Below are 26,737 nucleotides of genomic sequence, written 5' to 3'. Positions count from 1 at the left end.
AATGGGTCACAGTGTGTGATGCATGCTGGGATATGAGAGCTGCCAGTGTCCTCTGTAGACAGCTGAATTGTGGGATTGCTGTGTCTGTTGTGGGATCAGACTGGTTTGGAGAGGGAAGTGGTGAAATCTGGGCAGATGTGTTTGATTGTGACGGGAATGAAACAAAACTCTCAGAATGTTCCGTCTCTTCATGGAGTCGAGCTGAATGTTCTCATGGACGAGATGTTGGAGTCATCTGCTCTGGTGAGTCCAAATTACTGGAGGATTCATTGATAGTGTGCTTCTGAAACATATATATAAAAAAAAAAAAAATATATATATATATATATATATATATATATATATATATATATATTGTATTTCATATTTCATATTACCATACATGTGTAATTTCACTACGTGTATTGTCATTTCAAACTGAAAGAAAATATACTTGTCATTTATTTCAGATTTTTTTTTAAATATATGTATTATTGATGTAAAGTATATTCACAAACTTGCAATATTTTAGTAAAACATGAGACCTTCTTTCCAGGTTCCTCTCTGGCTGTTCATGACGGTCTGGTGCGGTTGTCTGGAGAGAGACAGTGTGAGGGGGAGCTGGAAGTTTCCATCCATCAGGTCTGGAGGAGAGTTCTGCTGGACTCCTGGAGTCTCACTGAATCCTCTGTGGTCTGCAGACAGCTGGGCTGTGGCTCTCTGCTGAACTTCTCCGGCTCCTCTTTATCCAGTCCTGAACACAGTCATGAGTGTGTGACGGGCTTCCAGTGCTCTGGGAGTGAAGCTCATCTGGGGAACTGCAGATCTCCACAAACTCTCAACTGCAGCTCCACACAACAGCTGTCAATCACCTGCCTTGGTGAGAACAACAACATCTGGGCAGATTCTTCAGTTGTTAGTGATCAATAATGTGTTTTTCTCTCTCTGAATATCAGGTCGCGGGTCCATCAGGCTGGTGGGTTCTGGGGGAGACTGTGCAGGGAGGCTGGAGGTTTTTCACAGCGGCTCATGGGGGACAGTGTGTGATGACTCCTGGGATATTAAAGATGCCCATGTGGTGTGCAGACAGCTGCAGTGTGGAGTGGCCCTCAGTAACCAGCAGGTACCAGCCTGGTTTGGTCCTGGTTCTGGACCCATATGGCTGGATGAGGTGGAGTGTGAGGGGAATGAGACGTCCCTGTGGAACTGCTCTTCTCCAGGCTGGGGGAAACATGACTGTCAACACAAGGAGGATGTAGGAGTCGTGTGCTCAGGTGAACAGTAAAGTAATTTGATTGATTTTAATATAATTTCAAATGTTTAAAGGGATAATACGGAGCCCCTAAAGCAGGGGTGGGGAACGTTGATCCTGGAGGGCCACTGTCCTGCAGAGTTTAGCTCCAACCCTGAAAAAAACATTTGGCTGCCTGCAACTTCAAGCTAAACTCTGCAGGACAATGGCCCTCCAGGATCAACGTTCCCCACCCCTGCCCTAAAGGGACGTGGTGGTGGAAATATTTTTAGGTTGGGAGAATTTTTTTTTCCAAATCTTTTGCGTTCCCAAAATTGCGTTCCCAAAATATGATAAATTCACATAGGCTATTCGAACTTCCCGGATCAATATTCTTGAGCTAAACGTTTTTAAAACACAAACGACACCTATTTACAATCACAACCTAGACAATGAGCTACAACCCAATTCTCATCAAAACGAGCTTTATAATATTAATTTGTCTCTAAAGACGAATGAGAGATAAGTCCAAATAAGGGGCCGTCTGTAAAGTGCAAATCCCAAAACCCTTCTGCACATTTTACATTATTAAACATATTCAATAGCTTCACTGTGACGCACTGTACTGTCACCAAATTCAGTTCACACATCACTGCTCTCCTGGTTATACTACATTACTTAGTTTGATTAAAAAAAAATCATAATTTTTATGATTATTTATTATGAAATAAAATCAATAACTTCACCCTTTTTAGAAAATATGAAATAACTTCACACTGTTATACAGTGTAATGCCATTAAATTCAGTAAGCAAATATAATGCAAAAGCTGCGTACAGTACTGTAGTGGCAATTTTTCATTAAACAATCATCAACTGCGTAAGAGACACTCTGAAATTCAAATGATCATTAAAAAGTAATTTATTATCTTGCAAGAGGCCCAATTGCCCCACAGAGGTAGTCAGTACAGTCTGTGAAGCAAGTGCGACAAGGAGGGAGGGGTAGATCACTCTACTTATACTGTTATTCTCTCAAGGTCTCTTCACCCATAAATGGATAAGAACCTAGCTCAATGCTCTCATTTAGGGCTGAGCTTTAGGTTTAGGTCTCCTAGTCCCAACTTGGATCCCCTCTGACCTTAGGGGTCAAGGGTCCCTTCCAAACCCATGTCTCCCCCTCTCTACTTGTCCCACAGCAGTTCACATCAATCATTATATTGTAGAATCAGCAGGACACAGCAGCACACCTAAGAATTAACCCTGTGTGTAAGAGAAAATCAAAAATTCCCATTACAGTCCTCCCTTTTTATCATTCATTGATAACTGATCAATCAGAACACATTGTTACACACCAATCAACAATAATAATAATGATATACCAAGTTCAAGTCTCACATCACACTTATATTTCTCATTCCTGATTTTCATATAACTGATCACACTCTTAAACTTGTAGGAAAAAAGATTAAAATTAAAACTATTAGGCAAAAACGTTAGAATTAAAACTAGTTTGAAAAAAGATTAAAACGAAATAAGCTCAGGCTATTTTTCCAGGGATAGACCCTTAATTTTACAGCAAGCAGATAAAGGTTTATTCTGGAACCGGGCTAGACGAACGAGCTCTGTCCTTGCATCCCCAACACTATAGGTCGGACCCTCAGTCATTACAGTATAAACAAGAAAAAGTTGGATTATATTTAGTAGGAAAACAACAAAACATGCTATGAAAACACAGATAAAGTAGATAAGAAAATCCCTCATGTTCAAATCCTGTCCTTGTATGCCATCTCGTAACACGGATGGCTACTGCTTTTAACCCTCTTTACATATCATCGTTCCATAAAATAAAACACCAGAAAAATTAAACAAAAATGAAATAAGAAAATAAAAACATAAAGAGAAACATAAAGAAAACATTCATTTACCACATGTTACTATAGCTTCCGCTATCAGTATCAAAGTCACATTTTGTTCACCAGTTTCATCATCAGAATGGACTGTCATTTTCGCCAATTGAACATTCATTCCCGCACTCATATTCACCCATGAATAACAAAATTATCAGAATAACACATACAATCATCTCCTATACATTCAGCCTTTTCCATTAATCCACGCCCATCCACATATTTCCTAACCATTTTTTGTTAACTTTTAATTCAATCGGTCAATGGTTTTACTTAGTAAGCTCTATTTAATACCCTATTTAATAAAATCTAACCATAAGAGTCTTATGATTTTATCCATTCTATCCAATGTTGTTTTAAAAAATTAACTCGGACTTTTCCATTACAGACCGACCGTCTTTTTGCTTATGACCGTACTTCACATTTGCACCAATCAAATCATTAGATCCATATCAATACTAAGCCCTAGTTTGATTTAATCAAATAAAATCATCAAAATCGTCACAAAACAAATTATTCTGCTAAACTTAAACCATTAGTTGGTCCACATCCTCCTCCAGGTGTGTTGATCATCTCGTTAGCCCCATGGACATCTTTCTTCACCAATATGACACTTTGCGTGCCGTTGCAATGGGCTTTCCCTCGCTGGCAAGGGAGGTACGTTACTAGCACGTCCTTGATCCCTCACTGCCCTCCGCGTCGGCGCGTGGGGTTGCTGAGGTTGGTTGGTGTGGTCTAAGGTGAGAGGCGTGGACCCAGGTGTCACCCTCTCCAACCACTTTCTGATCATTATAAGATTTTCCCTCAGATCCCGACCGCACCTCCACTGGAATGAACCATTTCCTGCCTGCTGTCACCTGTGAATGCAGACCCTAGCTATTTTATTATTGACCGCTTGTCTAGCCGGTCGTCCCTTTTGGTGTGACCTGTTGAATCAACCGCCTGAAACATATTGTCACCAGATAATTTTGCTCACTGAATAGCACTCAGGGTCCTTGTTTTACCTGAAAAACACTCAACCCACTTTGCTCAAATCAACAAAACAATATTTCTACATTTGGAACAGAATCAGTTCTGTTCGACACAATCCATCCTGACATTCTGCCCTGTATCAAAAGTCTGCATGCTCTGTAAAGAAAAACAAATGTCGAGGTTACTGTCAGATAGTAAAGTACGTTTCTTTTGTCTGCGGTGCTGCCGCGGCCTTCGCTGCCGCATCTGTCCTGGCGTTCCCTGTTGAAACAGTCCCTGTTATTAGCACACACATACAACACCTTTGTTAGGGAGAAGAATGACTTCTTGCAGGGTTTTTTTCCCCAGACATCTTTCTCTGCCTCTGAAACAAAACATTACATTCTTCACTCCAAGCCACAATCTTATCTTCTTATCGAAGTATTTGAAGGACAGCGGCCCTCAGTTTCACCGCATATCCTGCCTTTCAGGCCTGTTGTTTGGTCTCTTAAGTCAGTCATCAACAAACATTTTCCAATGTCAAAGTCATCAATTGTTTCTATCAGGTCAGGTCGTGGTGTACAGACTTGGTCAGTATCAGTCAAACAACATTCTCCTTCTTTGTTCAGTTCACAATATTCATAAATGTGAAGGGCTCTCTGGATAAGTTGATATTGCCTTCGCCAATGTGTCACTTTTGTTGTTGCCATCAAATCTGTACCATTTTCTCAACTCATAATGGATGACGATCTGCAACTTCACAGTTCAGATTTACATAAATACTTAAACTGATCCAGAAAGTAATTCAAATCAACACCATAAATGTCAAAAATAATTACTGCCAGACAGAGCTTGATGACTAATCACCTTAAAGCTTGCCCCGTGTTCTGTATTGTCTTTTCATCAGATTTTTGGCTTCTTTAAAATTTGTCATTTGCCTTAACCCATCTGTAATGATAAAACTCATTCCAGATGTTAATGACACAATATACACACTATTCAGACGGAATAGCTCCCCTAAACAAACACATACCAAACATGAATTAACACTCATAAAACATACAATGCCGTCACCGCCAAACAAACACACACGCATACCTGACTATGAACCGCTCATATTCTCATATTCATATCTTTTGGTGTTTACTCTAAACATATTTAAATTTTTAAATAAGATTTTAAACTTCTCATTTTCCTGTAGCTTTGATCTAATTTTACATGGTCTCTTAACCAGTTTCAAAGCACGTCTGTTCATTATTCATTTTCTCTTAGAAAAGTCAGCTGGGTTGTTCTTGTTCATTATCATTATTTTGCTTCAGCTTGCTTTATCAGGCCGATAACAGAAAGACAGACAGAGTACCCTTCCTCCACTCAGCAGTCTCTCTCACTATAAACAAATAATCTTTTCAACAGCCCCCTAAGACTGTAACTAAATAAATCATAGTCTAGAACCCTTAATAGTTCACAAATTTTAAAATACAAATGTTTAACTCAAATTAGTACCATTACAACAATCTAAAATACATTATGCTATGAGCATTTCTAAGGTTATCTTTAGTTTAAATACTCAATTCACCTAACCTTTGTTATCCAGAAATTTCTCTTAACTCATCACAAGTACTTTTTTCTTTAGCCACCAACATGTCCAATGACCTTCAGGAGTTAAAACTATCTTACAGACATATTATTTCAATATCAACTTCTATAATATTTCCCCTTGCCCATAAGGCCACCAGCATCATGTTCCTGACATAAATTAAGTTTTGTTACTGTCTCCACAACAAATAATGACAGTCCCCTCATGGTCTCAGCTGGCTCTTGAAAGCCCATTCCCATTCTGCTTAATAAAACTTTTGTTCACTCCTCATCTTTATGTCACTTAATTTGACTTAACAGGCGTTCATAAATAGTTCCATAAATTCTATCAGAAATTTTTTTTTCATAACATACATTTGACTATATTTCTTCTCATCTTTCCCTACATGCTAGTTCCTTCTGCATCCTTACATTCTTCACTCTCAGATGCCCTAAGCACAGATTTTTCACACATTTCTTGCTTTTTCTGCATTCTGCGTTCTCTCTTAATCGCTTCCTCAATCCAACATTCCACTGTTGTCTCACAGTTCTTACACACATGTTTGGCACACGCACGACAACCCTGTGGTTTGTTATCGTGTCGCTCAATTGACTCTTTTACCACCTTTAACCTTGTGGTACTCAGTGTTCCTTCTTTCGGAAAATCATGATACCTTATTAATTTCCCTATGTCTTTTATGCCCTTTGACCCATAATTTTCTTCATTGCACGGTACACCGGTGTGCGATATTTACTGTTAGATGCTCCCATGATGGCTGTTTTCTTTCTTTCACTACTGCCTGTGGCTTTTTCAGCGCGCTTTAACCAACTTTTCACCCAAAGTCAGAAGGGTTGAAATTAACTTCTGCTTACTTTCAATATCTTTCTCTGGAATTCAGTTTCGGCCTGGAAAAGTCTTGACCTGTGAGGTCTTTATTTCCTGCCCTTCTTAAAAACTTCCTTCCATTGATCAATTATTTCAGCCTTTTGAATTAATTTCTATACGAGTACTTAGCTTCGGTCTGGACAATATCTTGACCTTGCGTGGTCTCAATTTCCGTCCCCTCTTTAAAAGCCTCCCTTTTTCCCCGTACCACAGCTCTAGTTTCAGTTTTCAAATACAGCCATTATGGTCCATCACAACATTTTCTTTTCAAAATTCTTTTCAAAATAAATTCTTAAAAACAAAAATTCTTTTCAAATCCCCAAAAGTAAATGAATTTACTGTCTCTTACCAGAGATTTTTCTGTCGCCACTCGGGTTCTTTTTTTGAGTTCCCTCTAGAAGTCCTCCCGGGCCTGAAGCGGCTGGTTCTCCTTCTCTCAATATCTTTCGAGGTGAGACTGAAGCCTGTTGCTTTCAGGGCGTTTTCCCTCCACCGTCCGCTGATCAGACCCGGAAAGCCCTCAAGGAAAACTCATCCCATACTCTGACACCAAAATTGTAGTGGCAATTTTTCATTAAACAATCATCAACTGCGTAAGAGACACTCTGAAATTCAAATGATCATTAAAAAGTAATTTATTATCTTGCAAGAGGCCCAATTGCCCCACAGAGGTAGTCAGTACAGTCTGTGAAGCAAGTGCGACAAGGAGGGAGGGGTAGATCACTCTACTTATACTGTTATTCTCTCAAGGTCTCTTCACCCATAAATGGATAAGAACCTAGCTCAATGCTCTCATTTAGGGCTGAGCTTTAGGTTTAGGTCTTCTAGTCCCAACTTGGATCCCCTCTGACCTTAGGGGTCAAGGGTCCCTTCCAAACCCATGTCTCCCCCTCTCTACTTGTCCCACAGCAGTTCACATCAATCATTATATTGTAGAATCAGCAGGACACAGCAGCACACCTAAGAATTAACCCTGTGTATAAGAGAAAATCAAAAATTCCCATTACAGTACCAATATAATTTGTGTAAAGAATAGGTCTACTTATTTTTTATGTGCAATTTCTTCCCAAACTAAGTGTTGTAGGCCTATAACCAACATTAGAGCAGTGATGTGTGAACTAAATTTGGTGTGTTACAGTGAAGTTATTGAATATTTGTCACAATATAAAATGTGCAAAAGCAGTGTAGTATGACCAGTGGGTCACCATTGATGTGTAAACTGACTTTGCAGACGATCCCTTTGAACTTGTCTCTCAGCCGCCTGCTCATAGAGATCCATTTAGCCTATATTATAAAAGCTTGTTTTGACGAGAATTGGGTTGTAGCTCGTTGTCTAGGTTATTGTGATTGTAAATAGGTGTCGTTTGTGTTTTAACAACGTTTAGCTCAAGATTATTGATCCGGGAAGTTCGAATAGCATATGTGAATTTATTGCTAATTTCACTGAACTCCTTGAGTTAAGCACTGACCGCATTTCTTTATATTTGAGTCCAAGTTCAAACACTATGAAACGCTCCATTAACGTACGGAGCTCTGAAACACTGCCAGCGGGACATTAAACAGGAGTCTGTCCGAGCTCAAAACAGGTTTTGCATGGGAAAGCAAATATCTTTGCGAGGGAACGCAAAAGTTTTGCAAGGGAACGCAAAAGATTTGGAAAAAAAAATTCGTAGGCTCCGTAGGATAATGTGCAGCTGGTATTTTTTGCAAAATAAACACCAGGATAATCAGGAGTAGGCTATATTACAACAAAGACCATCTTACATCGATGGTCTGATAGACAGCGCTGCCATGGATGCCGCTACTTTTTAAATATTTTTTTATTGACCAAGCAGAATCAAGCAGTACATAAGTTTCATAGTATATTATGTTAGGGATAATGTATTTCGAGGCGGTTGTTATAGCGAATCAACCCCGACAGGCTGAGCGGGGCGGACCCGACGTGAAGCTGAGGGCCCTTGAATCAGCCTGAAGGGGTTGTTATTCGCTATAACAACCGCCTCGCTATACATTATCCCGCTTATTACATGGCTACCTACAAAATAAATAAATAATTTAACACAAAGTATTGATTTAAAAAGGAGTTTATTGATTTAAAAATGATTGTATTGCTTCCGCTAAAGAAAATAGTCAGAATTCAGGCTGATTCAAGATCCCTAACTTATGCTTCGCGTCGGGGTCCTGATCAGCCTGGTCCATACTTGGCGGGGTTGTATTCGCCATAGACATCATATATAATATCTATGGTATTCGCTATAACAACCGCCTCGCTCTACATTTTCCCTTACATAATTAAGTATCTTTTTCAGATGCTACAGTGCTAGCAGTGTGCATTAGCCTTGTATTAACCAGTTATTTTGGTGATATTTTAGCACAACTTAAACTCCAATAATTTTTAATACACATCCTTTTCCATCTAGAGTTTAAAGAGATCAGGTTAACTGAGGGCTGTGAAGGGAATGTGGAGGTTTTCTACAATGGATCCTGGGGTAATGTGTGCTGGAACCAGATGGACACAGACACAGCAAGTCTGATCTGTCAAGAGCTGAACTGTGGAAGATCTGGTGTTTTGTCTGATTCTACATCTGGAATCAGCTCGTAACTGGCTGGATAAAGTGAAATGTCGACCACATGATTCAAATCTGTGGCAGTGTCCATCTTCACCCTGGGGACAGAACGACTGTAATAATGATGAAGTGGCCAAAATCACCTGCTCAAGTGAGATTATGTTTAAATAATGTAAGATGGTCTCAGTAGTTATGTTTCTTTAAACACAATGTTTGTATATAATGTGGTGAATAAACTGTTTCTGAAACACTAAACTAATTTGATGGACAGAGCCTAAATCATTAATGAGGCTTAAATTATGTTTTCACATGTTTCACTGAGAGAAGTTATGATTTTTGAGTCCTAATGTTCAGTTCTCTTAATATTTAATCTCAGAGGAGGAAAGTCGTGAGTCTCCTCAGAGTCGTCTGACATGTTCTACCTCTCCATCTCCTCACCAGAGACAGTGTTCAAGTAAGATTTTTAATTTTAAACTGTTTTCCATTAAAATGTGCATTTTAAAGAATTTACTTGCATTTAAAAATCATAATCAAATTCATAAATGTAATCTACTAATCATACATTTAAAGCCATTTTAGTTAAGTTTCTGTGTTTTGTTGTAAATGGTGTCCTGAAGCTGGTCAGTGATGTTTCTGTGTGTGTTTTAGATCATGTTCCTCTCAGACTGATTGGAGGTTTGGGCCGGTGCTCTGGGAGGCTGGAGGTGTATCATAACGCTGTGTGGGGTTCAGTCTGTGCTGATCTGTGGGACATCAGCGATGCTCAGGTGGTCTGCAGGCAGCTGGGTTGTGGAGCAGCACTGAGGGCTGATGGGAATTCAGTCTTTGGTGCTGGTGAAGGTGTTGTGTGGCTGAACAGAGTCGAGTGCAGAGGGAATGAGATTCACCTGTGGGACTGTCCTCTCTCCCGGAAGAACCACACTGACTGCTCCCACAAAGAGCACGCTGGACTCACCTGTGCAAGTCAGAGCAAAACACTGAGCAATATTAGTCATTTTCACATAATTTTAGTGCTACTAACTGTGTATTTGCATGATTTTTAATCTTTCTTTGTCTTTTTTGTCAGATTTGACAGATTTGTCAGTGTCCACTACTCCTGCCACAACAACATCAGCTTCTCCTCCAGTTTCTCAGACAGTGCGCTCAACATCAGTCACTCCTCCACAAACTCCCTCAGCGTCTCTCTCTGTGCTTGTGGTTGTACTGGGAGTTTTGCTCTTACTGCTCTTAGTGCCACTGCTTATACTGATTCAGCAGAACAGAGTGATGAGGAGAGGTAGGAGAGATCCAGAGACTGTCATATTGTGTGTTATTCAGTGTGTGATCAGTCATGTGTTGTGAACTGACAGCAGGTTTGTCTGTCTACACTCACAGCTCTCTCTAAGAGGAGACACAGGACGACGACTGAGGCCGTTTATGAGGAGATTCATCACAGACACAATCACTTCACTCAGAGAGGTGAGACATGAGCCGTGAATCTTATTTAATATGATTAATAAGAGAGTCTGTCAGACACTTGATGTTCATCTATAATTAGTCCTGTTAAACCTCCGGCTTTAAACCAGAGAATTCCTCACAGAAAACCACAGAGCTGCAGGTGCATGTTTATGTGTGTGTGTGTGTGTGTGTGTGTGTGTGTGTGTGTGTGTGTGTGTGTGTGTGTGTGTGTGTGTGTGTGTGTGTGTGTGTGTGTGTGTGTGTGTGTGTGTGAGTGTCAGTGAGTGTCTCTTCCTGTGTGTATTTAGAGGGTAATAAGGAGGGGTTCATATTTTTCTAAGTCTAGGTGCAGGTGTGTGTGTGTGTGTGTGTGTGTGTGTGTGTGTGTGTGTGTGTGTGTGTGTGTGTGTGTGTGTGTGTGTGTGTGTGTGTGTGTGTGTGTGTGTGTGTGTGTGTGTGTTTCTGGAAGGCAGTGAGGAATGGGTTCATGTGAGGATACATGTGTTTTTTTCTAATAGGCCTAAAACAAAAAACATGGTATTTCTGCCTCTAATGCTTTTAAAATGTAAGTAATTAATATTTGTGTTGTGTTTTAAGTAACACAATGCTTCATGATCCAAAGGAGAAATGAGGATTCAGTCTGTATGGAATGATGAACATGTTTCTGACTGTTCTGCTGTCCTTTAACAGGAAGTCTCGTCTCTGAAGAACTGCATTCTGGGTATGAAGATGCTGATGAGCTTCTCTCAGGTTAGAGAGCTGAAGTAGATTCAAATCAATCATTTGTTTTACAAATGTAAAAAATATATATATATTTACACATTTTATCACTATTTCAACTGTTCACAATACTAAAACTTTTATCTTATTAGAAAAAGAGTTCAAGACTGCATATTATGATGATGTCACCAATGGCAGTGTCCTGAAAGGTCAGTGATCCCGCTGTGTCCCAATCAGAGGCTGTGTCCTCCGGAGGTCGCATCTGAAGACTGCATACGTCATTGAGGCGGTCTCATTTAAGAAAAATAACCGTTAGATTGCAAAGTAAGAAAGACATTTCAGTATTTTACACCTCATGAGGAATAACAGTCAATTTTTATTACGGTTACTTCTCTTAAGACATCCTTGATGAGGTTTACAGCCTTCAAATGTGACGACCGGAGGACACAGACTCTGAATTGGGACACAGCTAACATTCATTACCCAAAACCTGCAACAGTATATTTTACATTTATTTTGTTTCCCAAAATATAAAAAAATGCCCAAATTATACATGTTTTGATGCAGAAGAGATGATGAAGGAAATCACACCGGGATACTATGATGATATCATCACTGATGGACTGAAACCAGATCGTGAGACAGGTGTCGTTCGGTTATTCTATAATAGCAAGAAATATTTAAAATATAGCTATTAAAATCTGTATGTATTTATAGAAATACATACACATAATATATTGTCTCATGTTAAATTTACAGAATACACACCTGAGAGCTATGATGATGTAATGACAAGTGGACAGAACTCTATCAGAAATGGTGTTTACTTTTTATTGTTATTGGTGACGTATTTAACATAGTCCTTTTATAGTGATTTATGATATTATGTATTTATCCCATTACATTGTAAGATATAATGCAATGTTTGTTCTGTCTATATGTTCATGTGTAGTGGACACACCAGAGAATTATGATGATGTCATCATTAATGAACAGATCTTTCAAGAAGTAAAATGTGAGTCACACAGAACTGCATTTCATTATCACCCTTCACCCACTAATATTGAACATTTCTACCATTAATGAATCATCACGACTTTATCAGGAGTAAATCTAATAATCTCAGACAGTCATGAGGTGAAAGAGATCAATGACATCATTAATGACACAAGCTGATTTACAAACTACAATGTGAGGTTTTTATTTCACATGTGAATCAGAGGGAGATCAGGAGGAGTATGATGATGTGAAGAACAGCAATGAAGATGAGAGGAACCTGTTGGGTAGGTTATTGTAACATTTCTATAACATATTTAATTTTTATTTGTTATGTTTCTCATTTAAACTACATCTTGATGTAAATATTACAATGAAAATGATCAGTTTGCTTTTAAAAACAGACTATGATGATGTGGAGGAGGAGTCAAATAAAGAGGGAGGAGCCATATAACTCATTGCCTCTTCATCAAATCATATTACAGTTCCTGGAGATATGGGGGTTTCTTAAACTGCTATTAAAGATTCATGTTTTTGTTATCTAAAATAGTTTTCTATAACAGGTTACATGTATTGCAACAAATTTTGTAGTATTTGTATTTTAATATTTGGCCTATTATTATTTATTTTGATATCAATATTTTTTTACCTAATAAACAAAAGATACAATTCATTCATTACGTTTGTCACAAATTATATATATATTTTTAAAAAGCAGTTAGAGGAAATGAGAAAATGATGTAAAATACTATAAACGTTAAAAGATGTTGAAAAAAACGGTTAGGCAGTTTATCAAACTAAATATGAGAAAATGGATTTACCACTTAATAGATTATTATTGGCATCACATTTGTCCATAAATTTACTGCCATGGTAGTATTTCTTGTGTGCTGTCAGCTTGAATTAACTTTATGTAACCTTTTATTTAAAAATAATTACTGTAAAGACAGTTTATACACATTATGTAAAAAAATTAAAATAAAAAAACTCACCCCAACTGCACATTTTATTGTGTGATGGTGCATTTTTACTTTAAAATGCTTTAAACAAGTTGAAACAGTTTGTAAGTCTGATGTGAGTTGTTTGCGCTGCGCTTGAATCTTTTGCAGCAATAGCTCCATCTGCAGGTTGAGGTTGGGCTGACCCTTCTTGGTTTTTCTCTTCAACAGCTGATATGTTGCCATTTTCTTTTCCTTGTATTTCTTCAGAGCCTCCTCACGCTGAGATTTGTCTTTCAAGAATTCCTACAGAGACACACATAATAATACATGTGTCAATCATTTAGGCAAAGAATGTAAGGGTGGTGAAAATGTGTATATGTACATGACATAATGGATCTTCCTTAAAGGCTTAGTTCACCCAAAATTTTTATGTCATCAATTATTCACTCTCATGTCGTTCCAAACCTGTAAGACTTTCGTTCATCTTCGAAATACAAATGAAGATATTTTAAAAGAAATCAGAGATTTTTGTCCTTCCATTGACAGTCCAAGCAACTACCCATTGAATGTAGGCTTTTATTCACATTATGTGACCCTGGGCTGGATCACAAAACCAGTCACAAGTAGCACGGGTATATATGTGGCAAAAGCCAACAATACATTGTATGGGTCAAAATGATAGATTTTTCTTTTATGCCAAAAATCATTAGGATATTAAGTAAAGATAATGTTCCATGAAGATATTTTGTAAATTTCCTACTGTAAATATATAAAACATTTAACAAAAAACTGTTTTTGTGAGTGAATGAAGCAAAATCGCAAAAATAAATGTACAACTTTAAAGACGATTTTCTCAAAGTTTCGATTTTTTTGCTCCCTCAGATTCCAGATTTTCAAATAGTTGTATCTCGGCCAAATATTCCTAACAAACCATACATCAATAGAAAGCTTATTTATTCAGCTTTCAGATGATGTATAAATCTCAATTAAAAAAACAAATGTACCCATGTGACTGGTTTTGTGGTCCAGGGTCACATATAAACATTGATCAGTGAACATCAACAGAAGCTCAACAGATCCTGCTTGACGCACGAGAACAAACCTCATTGGTTCTTGCTGAAGCTCAAACGTGCTGCGTAACACCAGAATGAACCTTATTATTTATTTCTCGCATGCTTGAGCTTCTGTTTACCACAACTGATGTGTGAGTTGCTGAATGTTTATATGTGAATAAAATCCTAAATTAAATCCATTCATCATATAATTTTCTCTTCAAAAAACTCGAACTATAGTTTTACAATCTCTTTATGACCTTTTTGAAGCTCAAAGTGGTATTGCTTGGAGTGTCAATGGAGGGACAGAAATCTCTCAGATCTCTCAAAAATATCTCCATTTGTGTTACGAAGATGAACGAAAGTCTTGTGGGTTTGGAACAACATGAGGATGAGTAAATGATGACAGAATTTTCATTATTGGGTGAACTATCCCTTTAATGACATCACACAGGAGATTCATTAGGAAATGGAAAACTGTACAACAATTCCATCATACTGAGTAAAAGAACTGCATTTGTCGGCTCTAGCACTGAGTATACATTTGTTAGATGTAATAATTTTATATTGGACCGTTTCTATTGCCTCACCTCTCTTTTTCGTGCACGTTCCTCCTTCATCCTCTCATATTCTTGCTTTGTCTTTTGATACGAAGACATTTTATGCTTCCTTTGAATGAACGGGGCCTTGTGGGAGCTGATGACACAAATCAGGAATGTGGCTTTGCTGATGCAAATGGACTATTATTTGAATATAATTCACACACGCACATATGTGTGTATGTATACACACATATACATATCATATACAAACTATCAGTTACTGTACCTGTCAGACTGCGCTGGTTTATTAGATGAATCAGGATCAGGGTCGGTAGTTTGGTCAGTCGTTGTGTTTAAGACGTGTTTCTCAGGAGAATAAAGAATCCGACCCCATGTTTAGTTCATCATCTGACTCTGTCTCTTTATCCAGTGCTCTTCCTTCACATCTTTTCTTCTTTTTCTCCTGTTCTTCTTCATCTAGTTGTTCTCTTTCAGCCAGGTACAGATGTCTCAGATGCTCGGGATATTTCTCCTCTAACTGAACTTTTGATGCTTGATTTTTCTTCCTCTCCTTTCGAAGAAGTTTGTTGTATTCATGCCTTACTTTCTCCTTCCTTTTGAAGGCAAACCCCTGACCTGATGAAGCATGAGATAGAGATGAGATTCAAACAGTATACATTCAAATTGTTGTTCTTTATTATGGATTATTACGGATCTATAACGTTATTCAAATATACATTATTGCATTTTATTCAAAAATTAAATATATTTTCTTTAGAAAATGGTATGAAAGTTTTTCATCATTCATGCAAAGATAAGGCCTACTTATCTGTTTCACACACACTCCGTGTGCAGTGTGTATGCGCTATTGTTTCACATCTGGCTATCCTGCGTTTGCAGTGCGCAACTGATCCGCGGCTGTATACCACAAACACAACATTTATTCACTATTTTTATTTCAAATTCAAAAAGTTATCTTTTATATATAAAAAAGTTTTGTCAGCATTGCGATTCTCTTTGTATACAGTATACACTCCTTTAGACGTATCAACAATACAAAAACAACGCATCTCAATCAGTTGGCAAAAAATTTAAACATATAGGCTAAGGCTACGTTAAAATCCAGATTAATATTTAGATTTAACTATTTAAAATATCTCTAAGTTGACAAATTTTGTTGTAAATGTGCTAAAAAGTGACCGTCAAAAATTCATACCAGTTTTTTTAAACATTGTTTGAAGCTAAATGTGACAAAATGTTGCTGTTATTTTCAGCGTGAGCTGCTTTACAAACGGCGCCCCTAGCCTAGCCTAGCCTACTAAATGTTTCCATTTTCTTCTAGAATAAAGCATCATCATGTAGTCTACATGCTGACCTTACTCATGTAAAGGCCAAATGTGCAATATTATAGGGTCAATTAAAAAAACTGTCTGTGGAAACCCTTATAATAAAACCCCACTAAAGAGTGTCATTAGATTAGGCCATATATTCTGTCTCTGTGCATAGGCTATAGGGCTATAGGCTATTACAGATAAAGTGTAAAATCAATGTGCAGTGAAATGAGCTCTACTACATGAAACAAGTTACTTATAAATGTTGCTATAACTGAAGAAAAACTGGTAATACTTAGATTACAGCCCGGAAAGTACTGTGCAATTAAAGTGATTTTACAGTGTAACTTTCTGTAATTATAGTGTAGCCTACCTATAAAGTTGGGGAGACCGGTGACAGTTGCAACATGTCATTTTTCTCCAAACAGAAACAAGCTAGAATGATGACACTCATACTGCACATGCACAGTTAGACCCTCCCCCCACAACTTGTTTTGGAGGTATGAAAGTAAACTTTTTCATGAGATGTATTTTTGTCATACTGTCCTGACATTTTGTATGAATTAATCAAAACTTACATAGTTTGAATTATTGTTTTGTTGACTACTAAGTGACATGGTTAGCATGTGTCAAAGTCAGTGTGTCTAGCAGGCGTATGATGTTCTGTCATGGCTGATAGGTTTGGGGACGGTTGCAACAAGTTATAAACTGCATGTTTAATAAAAGTTTGTTGCATTGCAAATTGTTCAATTCTTCCTGTCTGACACTGAAATATGGAGAGATTGAATAGCATCTGTAACACCTGCACACTGAATCTATGTAGGCCTATGTTCTACACATGAACAAACAAAACTCAATAACTGTTATTTGATAAATATGACTAAATAAATAAATAATAGGCTACAATAATATTCTTGTATAAATAAATAATACTATAATATTATAGTAGGCCTAAAACAGTTAATATTTTCAGAATTCTATGCTCATTGAGTTAATTAGTGAAATTTAAGGTATTTTTAACATGTTGAAACCGTCCCATGGTTGTGTTGCTACTGTCCCGGGTCGGGGTCAATTGCAACATCTGGCTTCTTCCATTCAAATAAATATTGTGAACGATATGTCATATGTAATCATCTTTAAATGGTATGGGTAATTAGCAGACAGATGCAAGTTTAATATACAAATTTGGTTGGTCTAGTCCAAATAATCTCTGAGTAACTGAGAGAAATGCAAAAAGTGTTGCAAATGTCCCCGGTCTCCCCAACTTACATGTAGGCTAAGTATAAGGGAACAATATGTAAAGTTTGGGGAATAAACAGGTAACAACCAGGAGAATAAAAAAAAAGATGTATACTGTAGGCTAAGTATTATATAACTAAGGGGTATTCTAATTATGATACAACAATCTTAGGTCTACATTAAATTTTTTTTTTTTTAGTTCTGCTGGTTGTTACCCCTTTATTCCCCAAACTTTAAATATTGTTCCCTATACTTAAATGTAAGTACTTTATAGGTACACTACAATTACCAAGAGTTACACTGTAAATTCGTCTTAATTACGCAGTACTTTCCGTTCTGTAATCTAAAGCGTTACCGTCTTTACAATAGAAGGTGTTTTGCTGCAATCTACTGGACAGATACAGCATTAAACGCACATTCATTGCTGATATTTATTTTTCTCCAAGGTTTACTTATTAATGTAGATAGAATTAAATGTATTTAATAAAAACACATCTGAATAGCTTAGAAACAATATAGTTTATACTATGGTGTAATACAATTTAATTTTTTTGAATAAAGGAACAAAGCAGTAAAATCCACGTATAGTAGCCTAATATTATGCATAATTTTTCCAGAAACAATGAGATTAAAATGTTATATTTATTCAAATAATTCATGAAAAAAATAGTTCTACTTCTACTAAATTTTCTACTAAGTTACAAGAGTTTGAAGTGATCAGACTTACAAAAATCAGTCACCAGTCTTGTATCTCCTGTGTGCAGTGACAGGCTTTGATGCTGAATATAACCTGCAGTGTTTCTCTATCAATCTCCTTTAAGTTTAGTGTGACTTTCTCTCCGACACGAGTCTGTCCTCAGTGAAGTGTCTCTTCACACTGGAGGAGGAGTCCCGCTCATCAGCGCTCACACTTTATTGATATATATGGAGAAAATAAAAATGCTGCTGTGTGATTTGTCAGTGATTGTGTTTGATGATTTCCTCTGTTGTGTCTAATAAGGGAACAGTGAGTGTCATTGGCAGCTGTGAGAGTCTCTCTCTCTTTAGGGGACTGACAGGAGCCAGTTTCTTCAGTGTGTTTGAGGGAGCAGAGGAGAAACAGAGTCAAACAAACAGTGTGACGAGCAGAAGAAGATGGAGGGATTTCTGACAATCGCTTTACTCTCCTCTATAGTCACTATAACCACATCTGGTAAGTACAAAAATAGAGAGTAATGATGTGAAATTATGTTTAAATGAGCAGTTGATATATATAGGGAAAGGGAAAGTGGGGTGAGTTGTGCCAGTTTTTACTCAAAGTGACTTTAAAGTGAGGCCATGGCAGTAATGCCTTCAACTTAAGGATGTACATATATTTCAGGATGTGGTGCATCCCTGAGAACAATAACTTTGGATCTGAAATAAATTGTTTCAGAAATATAGCTTTTGGGAAAAAAGTGGTCTTATGGCACAACTTGCCCCTGGTGCGGGGGAAGTTGTGCCTTTGGGGGAATACATTGGGGTAAATTGTGCCAGTGATTTCTGAAGTAAAACAGAACATTTTAATGTTATGAACCGTAATGCTATATGAAAGCAAGAGAAATTCAATACAAAATTACTAATTTAAGGTTTATTTAGATATTGTCACCCTGGAATACCATAGCATGCGTTTTTCCTACTATGGTCAATTGCATAGGGATTTTGTATTGAACATAACTCTGGATCACAGTGTCATAGAGACAAGGGGGCGGGCTCATTTTACTCAGACGACCAATCAGTCTCTCAGGATCATTGTGAAGCTATCAAGCTACGCCCTAGCAACCATTTAGAGCACCATAGCAACACAATATATGATATTTGTGAATCATTTCAGGCAAAAAGGCTTTGGCAATAGATGCCTGTTGACATAGCGCTGTCTGTCAATTATGTTACATATAAGAATAAAGTGACTAGGCTAATTTCTAAACATCCTATTGTGACATAGGCCACTTAAAAACGGAATAAAACTTCTCTTTAAAAACATAGTGCAAACTCAAAACTGAAATCAGTGTTAGCTAAATTAAACAAATAGCAGGCAGGCCTAAGTCAAACAATGATGAGGCATGCCCATCTCCTCACTTCTCAAGATTATCCCCCGTGAGTATGTAGGTCTAGGTGGTCTGGATCGGTTGGACTGTCAACACAAGGAGGATGTAGGAGTCGTGTGCTCAGGTAAACAGTAAAGTAATGTGATTTTTCTAAATATATAATTTCCAATATTTAAAGGGATAATGTACATCTGGCAATTTTTGTAAAATAAACACCAGGATAATCATGAGTGGATGGGTCATATTTTACAACAAAGACCATCTTACTGTTTCGATGGTCTGATAAACAGCGCTGCCATGGACTTTTAAAATATTTTTTTATTGACCAAGCAGAATCAAGTAGTCAAGTTTCATAATATATTATAAAAATATAATTAAGTATCTTTTTCAGATGCTAACAGTGCTAGCAGTGTGCATTAGCCTTGTATTAACCAGTTATTTTGGTGATATTTTAGGTTCAGCACAACCTGAATTCCAATATTTATAATGCACATCCTTTTCCATCTAGAGTTTAAAGAGATCAGGTTAACTGAGGGCTGTGAAGGGAATGTGGAGGTTTTCTACAATGGATCCTGGGGTAATGTGTGCTGGAACCAGATGGAAGCAGACACAATGAGTCTGATCTGTCAAGAGCTGAACTGTGGAAGATCTGGTGTTTTGTCTGATTCTACATCTGGAATCAGCTCGTAACTGGCTGGATAAAGTGAAATGTCGACCACATGATTCAAATCTGTGGCAGTGTCCATCTTCACCCTGGGGACAGAACGACTGTAATAATGATGAAGTGGCCAAAATCACCTGCTCAAGTGAGATTATTAAATAATGTAAGATGGTCTCAGTAGTTATGTTTCTTTAAACACAATGTTTGTATATAATGTGGTGAATAAACTGTTTCTGAAACACTAAACTGAGCTGATGGACAGAGCCTAAAGTGATTTATGAGGTTTAAATTATATTCTCACATTGATATGTTTCACTGAGAGAAGTTATGATTTTTGTGTCCTAATGTTCAGTTCTCTTAATATTTAATCTCAGAGGAGGAAAGTCGTGAGTCTCCTCTCAGTCGTCTGACATGTTCTACCTCTCCATCTCCTCACCTGAGACAGTGTTCAAGTAAGATTTTTAATTTAAGACTGTTTTCCATTAAAATTTGCAAATTATACAAGAATTTATTTGCATTTAAAAATCATAATCAAATTCATAAATGTAATAGACTAATCATACATTTAAAGCCGTCTTAGTTCAGTTTCAGTGTGTTTTGTTGTAAATGTTGTGTTGAAGCTGGTCAGTGATGTTTCTGTGTGTGATTTAGATCATGTTCCTCTCAGACTGAGTGGCGGTTCGGGCCGGTGCTCTGGGAGGCTGGAGGTGTATCATAACGCTGTGTGGGGTTCAGTCTGTGCTGATCTGTGGGACATCAGCGATGCTCAGGTGGTCTGCAGGCAGCTGGGTTGTGGAGCAGCACTGAGGGCTGATGGGAATTCAGTCTTTGGTGCTGGTGAAGGTGTTGTGTGGCTGAACAGAGTCGAGTGCAGAGGGAATGAGATTCACCTGTGGGACTGTCCTCTCTCTCTGAAGAACCACACTGACTGCTCCCACAAAGAGCACGCTGGACTCACCTGTGCAGGTCAGAGCAAAACACTGACCGATAATAGTGATTTTCACATTAGTGCTACTAACTGTGTATTTGCATGATTTTTAATCTGTCTGTGTCTGTTTTGTCAGATTTGTCAGTGTCCACTACTCCTGCCACAACAACATCAGCTTCTCCTCCAGTTTCTCAGACAGTGCGCTCAACATCAGTCACTCCTCCACAAACTCCTCCAGTGTCTCTCTCTGTGCTTGTGGTTGTACTGGGAGTTTTGCTCTTACTGCTCTTAGTGCCACTGCTTATACTGATTCAGCAGAACAGAGTGATGAGGAGAGGTAGGAGAGATCCAGAGACTGTCATATTGTGTGTTATTCAGTGTGTGATCAGTCATGTGTTGTGAACTGACAGCAGGTTTGTCTGTCTACACTCACAGCTCTCTCTAAGAGGAGACACAGGACGACGACTGAGGCCGTTTATGAGGAGATTCATCACAGACACAATCACTTCACTCAGAGAGGTGAGACATGAGCCGTGAATCTTATTTAATATGATTAATAAGAGAGTCTGTCAGACACTTGATGTTCATCTATTATTAGTCCTGTTAAACCTCCGGCTTTAAACCAGAGAATTCCTCACAGAAAACCACAGAGCTGCAGGTGCATGTTTATGTGTGTGTGTGTGTGTGTGTGTGTGTGTGTGTGTGTGTGTGTCTTCCTGTGTGTATTTTGAGGGTACTAAGGAGGGGTTCATATTTTTCTAAGTCTAGGTGCAGGTGTGTGTGTGTGTGTGTGTGTTTGTCTCTTCCTGTGTGTATTTCTGGAAGGCAGTGAGGAATGGGTTCATGTGAGGATACATGTGTGTTTTTCTAATAGGCCTAAAACAAAAAAACATGGTATTTCTGCCTCTAATGTTTTAAAATGTAAGTAATTAATATTTGTGTTGTTTTGTAAGTAACACAATGCTTCATGATCCAAAGGAGAAATGAGGATTCAGTCTGTATGGAATGATGAATGTTTCTGACTGTTCTGCTGTCCTTTAACAGGAAGTCTCGTCTCTGAAGAACTGCATTCTGGGTATGAAGATGCTGATGAGCTTCTCTCAGGTTAGAGCTGAAGTAGATCCAAATCAATAATTTGTTTTACAAATGTAAAAAAATTTTTTTACACATTTTAACTCTAATTCAACTGTTCACAATACTAAAGCTTTTATCTCATTAGAAAAAGAGTTCAAGACTGCATATTATGATGATGTCACCAATGGCAGTGTCCTGAAAGGTCAGTGATCCCGCTGTGTCCCAATCAGAGGCTGTGTCCTCCGGAGGTCGCATCTGAAGACTGCATACGTCATTGAGGCGGTCTCATTTAAGAAAAATAACCGTTAGATTGCAAAGTAAGAAAGACATTTCAGTATTTTACACCTCATGAGGAATAACAGTCAATTTTTATTACGGTTACTTCTCTTAAATAAGACATCCTTGATGAGGTTTACAGCCTTCAAATGTGACGACCGGAGGACACAGCCTCTGAATTGGGACACAGCTAACATTCATTACCCAAAACCTGCAACAGTATATTTTACATTTATTTTGTTTCTCAAAATATATATAAAAATGCCCAAATTATACATGTTTTGATGCAGAAGAGATGATGAAGGAAATCACACCGGGATACTATGATGATGTCATCACTGATGGACTGAAACCAGATCGTGAGACAGGTGTCGTTCAGTTATTCTATAATAGGAAGAAATATTTAAAATATATTAAAATCTGTATATATGTACATTATATATTGTCTCATGTTAAATTTACAGAATACACTCCTGAGAGCTATGATGATGTAATGACAAGTGGACAGAACTCTATCAAAAATGGTGTTTACTTTTTATTGTTATTGGTGTATTTTCCATAATCCTTTTATAGTGATTTATGATATTATGTATTAATCCCATTACACTGTAAGATATAATGCAATGTTTGTTCTGTCTATATGTTCATGTGTAGTGGACACACCAGAGCATTATGATGATGTCATCATTAATGAACAGATCTTTCAAGAAGTAAAAGGTGAGTCATACAGACCTGCATTTCATCATCACCCTTCACCCTCTAATATTGAACATTTCTACCATTAATGAATCATCACGACTTTATCAGGAGTAAATCTAATAATCTCAGACAGTCATGAGGTGAAAGAGATCAATGACATCATTAATGACACAAGCTGATTTACAAACTACAATGTGAGGTTTTTATTTCACATGTGAATCAGAGGGAGATCAGGAGGAGTATGATGATGTGAAGAACAGCAATGAAGATGAGAGGAACCTGTTGGGTAGGTTATTGTAACCTTTCTATAGCATATGTTATTTTATTTGTTATGTTTCTCTTTTAAACTACATCTTGATGTAAATATTACAATGAAAATGATCAGTTTGCTTTTGTTTTTAAAAACAGACTATGATGATGTGGAGGAGGAGTCAAATAAAGAGGGAAGAGCCATTTGACTCACTGACCACACCCACTGCCTCTTCATCAAATCATATTACAGTTCCTGGAGATATGGGGGTTTCTTAAACAACTGTAAAAGATTCATGTTTTTGTTATCTGAAATATTTTTCTATAACAGGTTACATGTATTGAATTTTTTTTTTAGCATTTGTATTTTAATATTTTGCCTATTATTTTTTTTTTTGATATCAACATTTTGCCTAATAAACAAAAGATACCATTTATTCATTACGTTTGTCACAAATTATATATATATATTTTTAAAAAGCAGTTTGAGGAAATTAGAAAATTATGCAAAACACTATAAACATTTAAAGTTGTTGAAAAAACGGTTAAGCAGTTCAGCTGCCGACAGCATTATCTACCTAAATATAATGATACAATGGATTTACCACTCAATAGATTATTATTAGGCATCACATTTTTCCATAAATTTACTGCCATAGTATTTAGTAATATTATTTATTGTGTACTGTCAGCTTCAATTAACTTTATGTAACCTTAAGTTTTATTTAAAAATATATATATACTGCAAAGACACAGTTATACACATTATGTAAAAAAAAAAAAAAAAAAACACTCACCCCAACTGCACATTTTATTGTGTGATGGTGCATTTTTACTTTAAAATGCTTTAAACAAGTTGAAACAGTTTGTAAGTCTGATGTGAGTTATTTGCGCTGCGCTTGAATCTTTTGCAGCAATAGCTCCATCTGCAGGTTGAGGTTGGGCTGACCCTTCTTGGTTTTTCTCTTCAACAGCTGATATGTTGCCATTTTCTTTTCCTTGTATTTCTTCAGAGCCTCCTCACACTGAGATTTGTCTTTCAAGAATTCCTACAGAGACACACGTAATAAAACAAGCGTCAATCAAAGAATGTAAGGGTGGTGAAAAAGGTGTAGGCCTATATGACATAATGGATCTTCCTTAAAGGGATACTCCACCGATTTTTCATATTAAACTATGTTATTCCCTTAACTAAGATGAGTTGATACATACCTCTCTCGTCTCAGTGCGTGCTCTAAATCGCAGTAATATCTTCACTCGTGAAAAATCCTCTCACCGGCCCCCGCTCCCTCTAGTGAAGATATTACTGCGCCAAGTCGAAGTGCTTACAAGCACTTGCTATGGTATTCCGCCATACAATATAGTTATCCATTTTACACGCTTAGAAAAGCGCAACGTTTTGTTTTGTGTCACCGTCCTAGGTCGAGTTACACTACGCGAGTAACTGTATTTAAATAGGGAAAACGTGGAGGTGTTTGGTAGCTTCTCTGCTTGGCCCATATTGAATGAACTGGGCTAAGCTAAGTGCTAACAGAGCGATTTAGTGCACGCACTGAGACGAGAGAGGTATGTATCAACTCGTCTTAGTTAAGGGAATAACATAGTTTAATATGAAAACAAATACGGTGGAGTATCCCTTTAAAGGCTTATTAGTTGTTAAAAAGTAAAAAATGTCATCAATTACTCACTCTCATGTCATTCCAAACCTGTAAGACTTTCGTTTATCTTCAAAATACAAATGAAGATATTTTAAAAGAAATCGGAGAGATTTGTGTCCTTCCATTGACAGTCCACGCAACATGACATGATCACTGTATATGATGAACACATTGAATTTAGGCTTTTATTCACATATGTGACCCTGGATCACAAAACCAGTCACAAGTAGCACGGGTATATTTGTGCAACTGATCCGCGGCTGTATACCACAAACACAACATTTATTCACTATTTATATTTCAAATTCAAAAAGTTACCACCAACTTTTATAATAAAAATGTTTTGTCAGCATTGCGATTCTCTTTGTATACAGTAGGTACAGTTATACACTCGTGTATAGACGTATTCACGTTTAAACAATACAAAAACAACGCATCTCAAGCAATTGGCAAAACATTTACAATGTCAAAATCGCAAACATTTTAAATTAAAACTTACAATAAAAAAAAACAGCCAACTCTCATTCAACTAGCCTACCTTTTCTTTTGCATTTAAATTTTATACAAGAAATCCTGTGGTTCATAAAGAGCTTGTTTTTCCACCCGCAGTAAGACTGCAGTCAAAACAGCCGCCACCCCGAAATGCACTGTCAATCTAGACGCCGCTATTCGCGGTTCGCGCATACATGTGCTATTACGGTAAGACCGTCAGACGTCATCTGAATTGAAAACAATTGATCTTCCAGTGAAGTGCTATAATTGAAATGTTTCATAAAGGCTCTATTAATTTATATCCAAACCCTTCTAAACGATTCCCCATTTGTAGAGGAGTGCGCCAAGGTTTCCCTATAGCCCCTTTCTTATTCCTGATTGTAGTTGAGTTTTTCTCCATAAAAGTCTTGAATTCTCCAAATATTCAAGGACTTACCATCTTCAACAAACAGCTTAGATTAACTCAGCTTGCGGATGATACTGTTCTTTTTTTTGAAAGATAAAGAACAGTTGCCCGCAGTACTGCAGATAGTAAGTGCATTTTCTGATGCCTCGGGATTAATGCTAAATATAAATAAATGTGAAATAATGTGCCTCTATGAATCAAAAGAAAAACTTTTATGTAATATCCCTGTAAAAAAATAAGATTAGGTATTTAGGAATAAGTGTAACAAAAGATATAGCGGAGAGACAAGAATAAAAATTTTCCCCCAAACTTAAAAAAACTCAAAACATCTTTAATAACTGGCTTCAAAGAGACTTGACTATTATAGGCAGAGTCCTATTAACTAAAGCAGAAGGGGTATCTAGATTTGTTTATCCAGCTTTATCTCTTTCTGTTCAAGATTCGATTTGTAAACAAATCAATGAGTTATTTACAAAATTTGTTTGGAGAAATAAACATCATCATTTAAGAAAGGAGGTTCTTCAGGGTCCAAGAAATGAAGGTGGTTTTGAGCTTTTGGATTTTTTCGATTTAAATGATACTTTTAAATTAAAATGGCTCAGAAACTGTCTTCTTAAATCAGACTCAATTTGTTTATATATTATATAATATTTTTAAAAAGATTGGAGGTTTAAATGTTTTGTTATTATGTGATTATTCTATTAGCAAACTACCTGTGACATTATCCAACTTCTACCAACAAGCTCTTCAGGCCTGGAAGTTACAGTATGTAATGTACATAACTTTTCCCCACATAAAGCAATATTGTGGAATAATGCTTATATTACAGTAAACCGGAAATCTCTTTATTTACAGAGTTGGAAAGATAAAGGAATT

At 37.2% G+C, this 26,737-nt stretch overlaps 2 protein-coding genes and 1 long non-coding RNA gene across 3 annotated transcripts in view; 2 read left to right on the top strand and 1 right to left on the bottom strand.

Moving 5' to 3' along the window:
- The window catches only part of LOC309493551 (uncharacterized protein), a 117,428-nt gene extending 93,613 nt beyond the window's left edge, over positions 1-23,815 (top strand). Inside the window, exons 47-57 of the mRNA XM_082191128.1 lie at positions 9,471-9,548; positions 9,743-10,057; positions 10,161-10,370; positions 10,469-10,552; positions 11,222-11,281; positions 11,404-11,460; positions 11,819-11,896; positions 12,011-12,070; positions 23,012-23,074; positions 23,280-23,342; positions 23,465-23,815. Coding sequence (XP_082047254.1) covers positions 9,471-9,548; positions 9,743-10,057; positions 10,161-10,370; positions 10,469-10,552; positions 11,222-11,281; positions 11,404-11,460; positions 11,819-11,896; positions 12,011-12,070; positions 23,012-23,074; positions 23,280-23,342; positions 23,465-23,514 — 1,118 coding nt within the window. The 3' untranslated portion in view covers positions 23,515-23,815. The remainder of the gene's footprint in view (positions 1-9,470; positions 9,549-9,742; positions 10,058-10,160; positions 10,371-10,468; positions 10,553-11,221; positions 11,282-11,403; positions 11,461-11,818; positions 11,897-12,010; positions 12,071-23,011; positions 23,075-23,279; positions 23,343-23,464) is intronic.
- LOC309493550 lies at positions 12,080-12,668 on the top strand. The gene is made up of 3 exons (XR_014203978.1): positions 12,080-12,266; positions 12,472-12,534; positions 12,652-12,668. It is a non-coding gene; the product is annotated as an uncharacterized lncRNA (long non-coding RNA).
- A 230-nt stretch (positions 23,816-24,045) lies between the features above and the next one.
- The window catches only part of LOC309493549 (thyroid transcription factor 1-associated protein 26 homolog), a 168,338-nt gene continuing 165,646 nt past the window's right edge, over positions 24,046-26,737 (bottom strand). Inside the window, exon 3 of the mRNA XM_082191127.1 lies at positions 24,046-24,354. Within this exon, the coding sequence (XP_082047253.1) occupies positions 24,190-24,354 (165 nt within the window). The 3' untranslated portion in view covers positions 24,046-24,189. The remainder of the gene's footprint in view (positions 24,355-26,737) is intronic.

This window comes from Leuciscus leuciscus, assembly GCF_965113295.1.
Source record: "Leuciscus leuciscus genome assembly, contig: HAP1_SCAFFOLD_100, whole genome shotgun sequence".
NCBI classification, from domain to species: Eukaryota; Metazoa; Chordata; class Actinopteri; order Cypriniformes; family Leuciscidae; genus Leuciscus; species Leuciscus leuciscus.
This window is presented reverse-complemented; position numbering and strand designations above follow the sequence as displayed.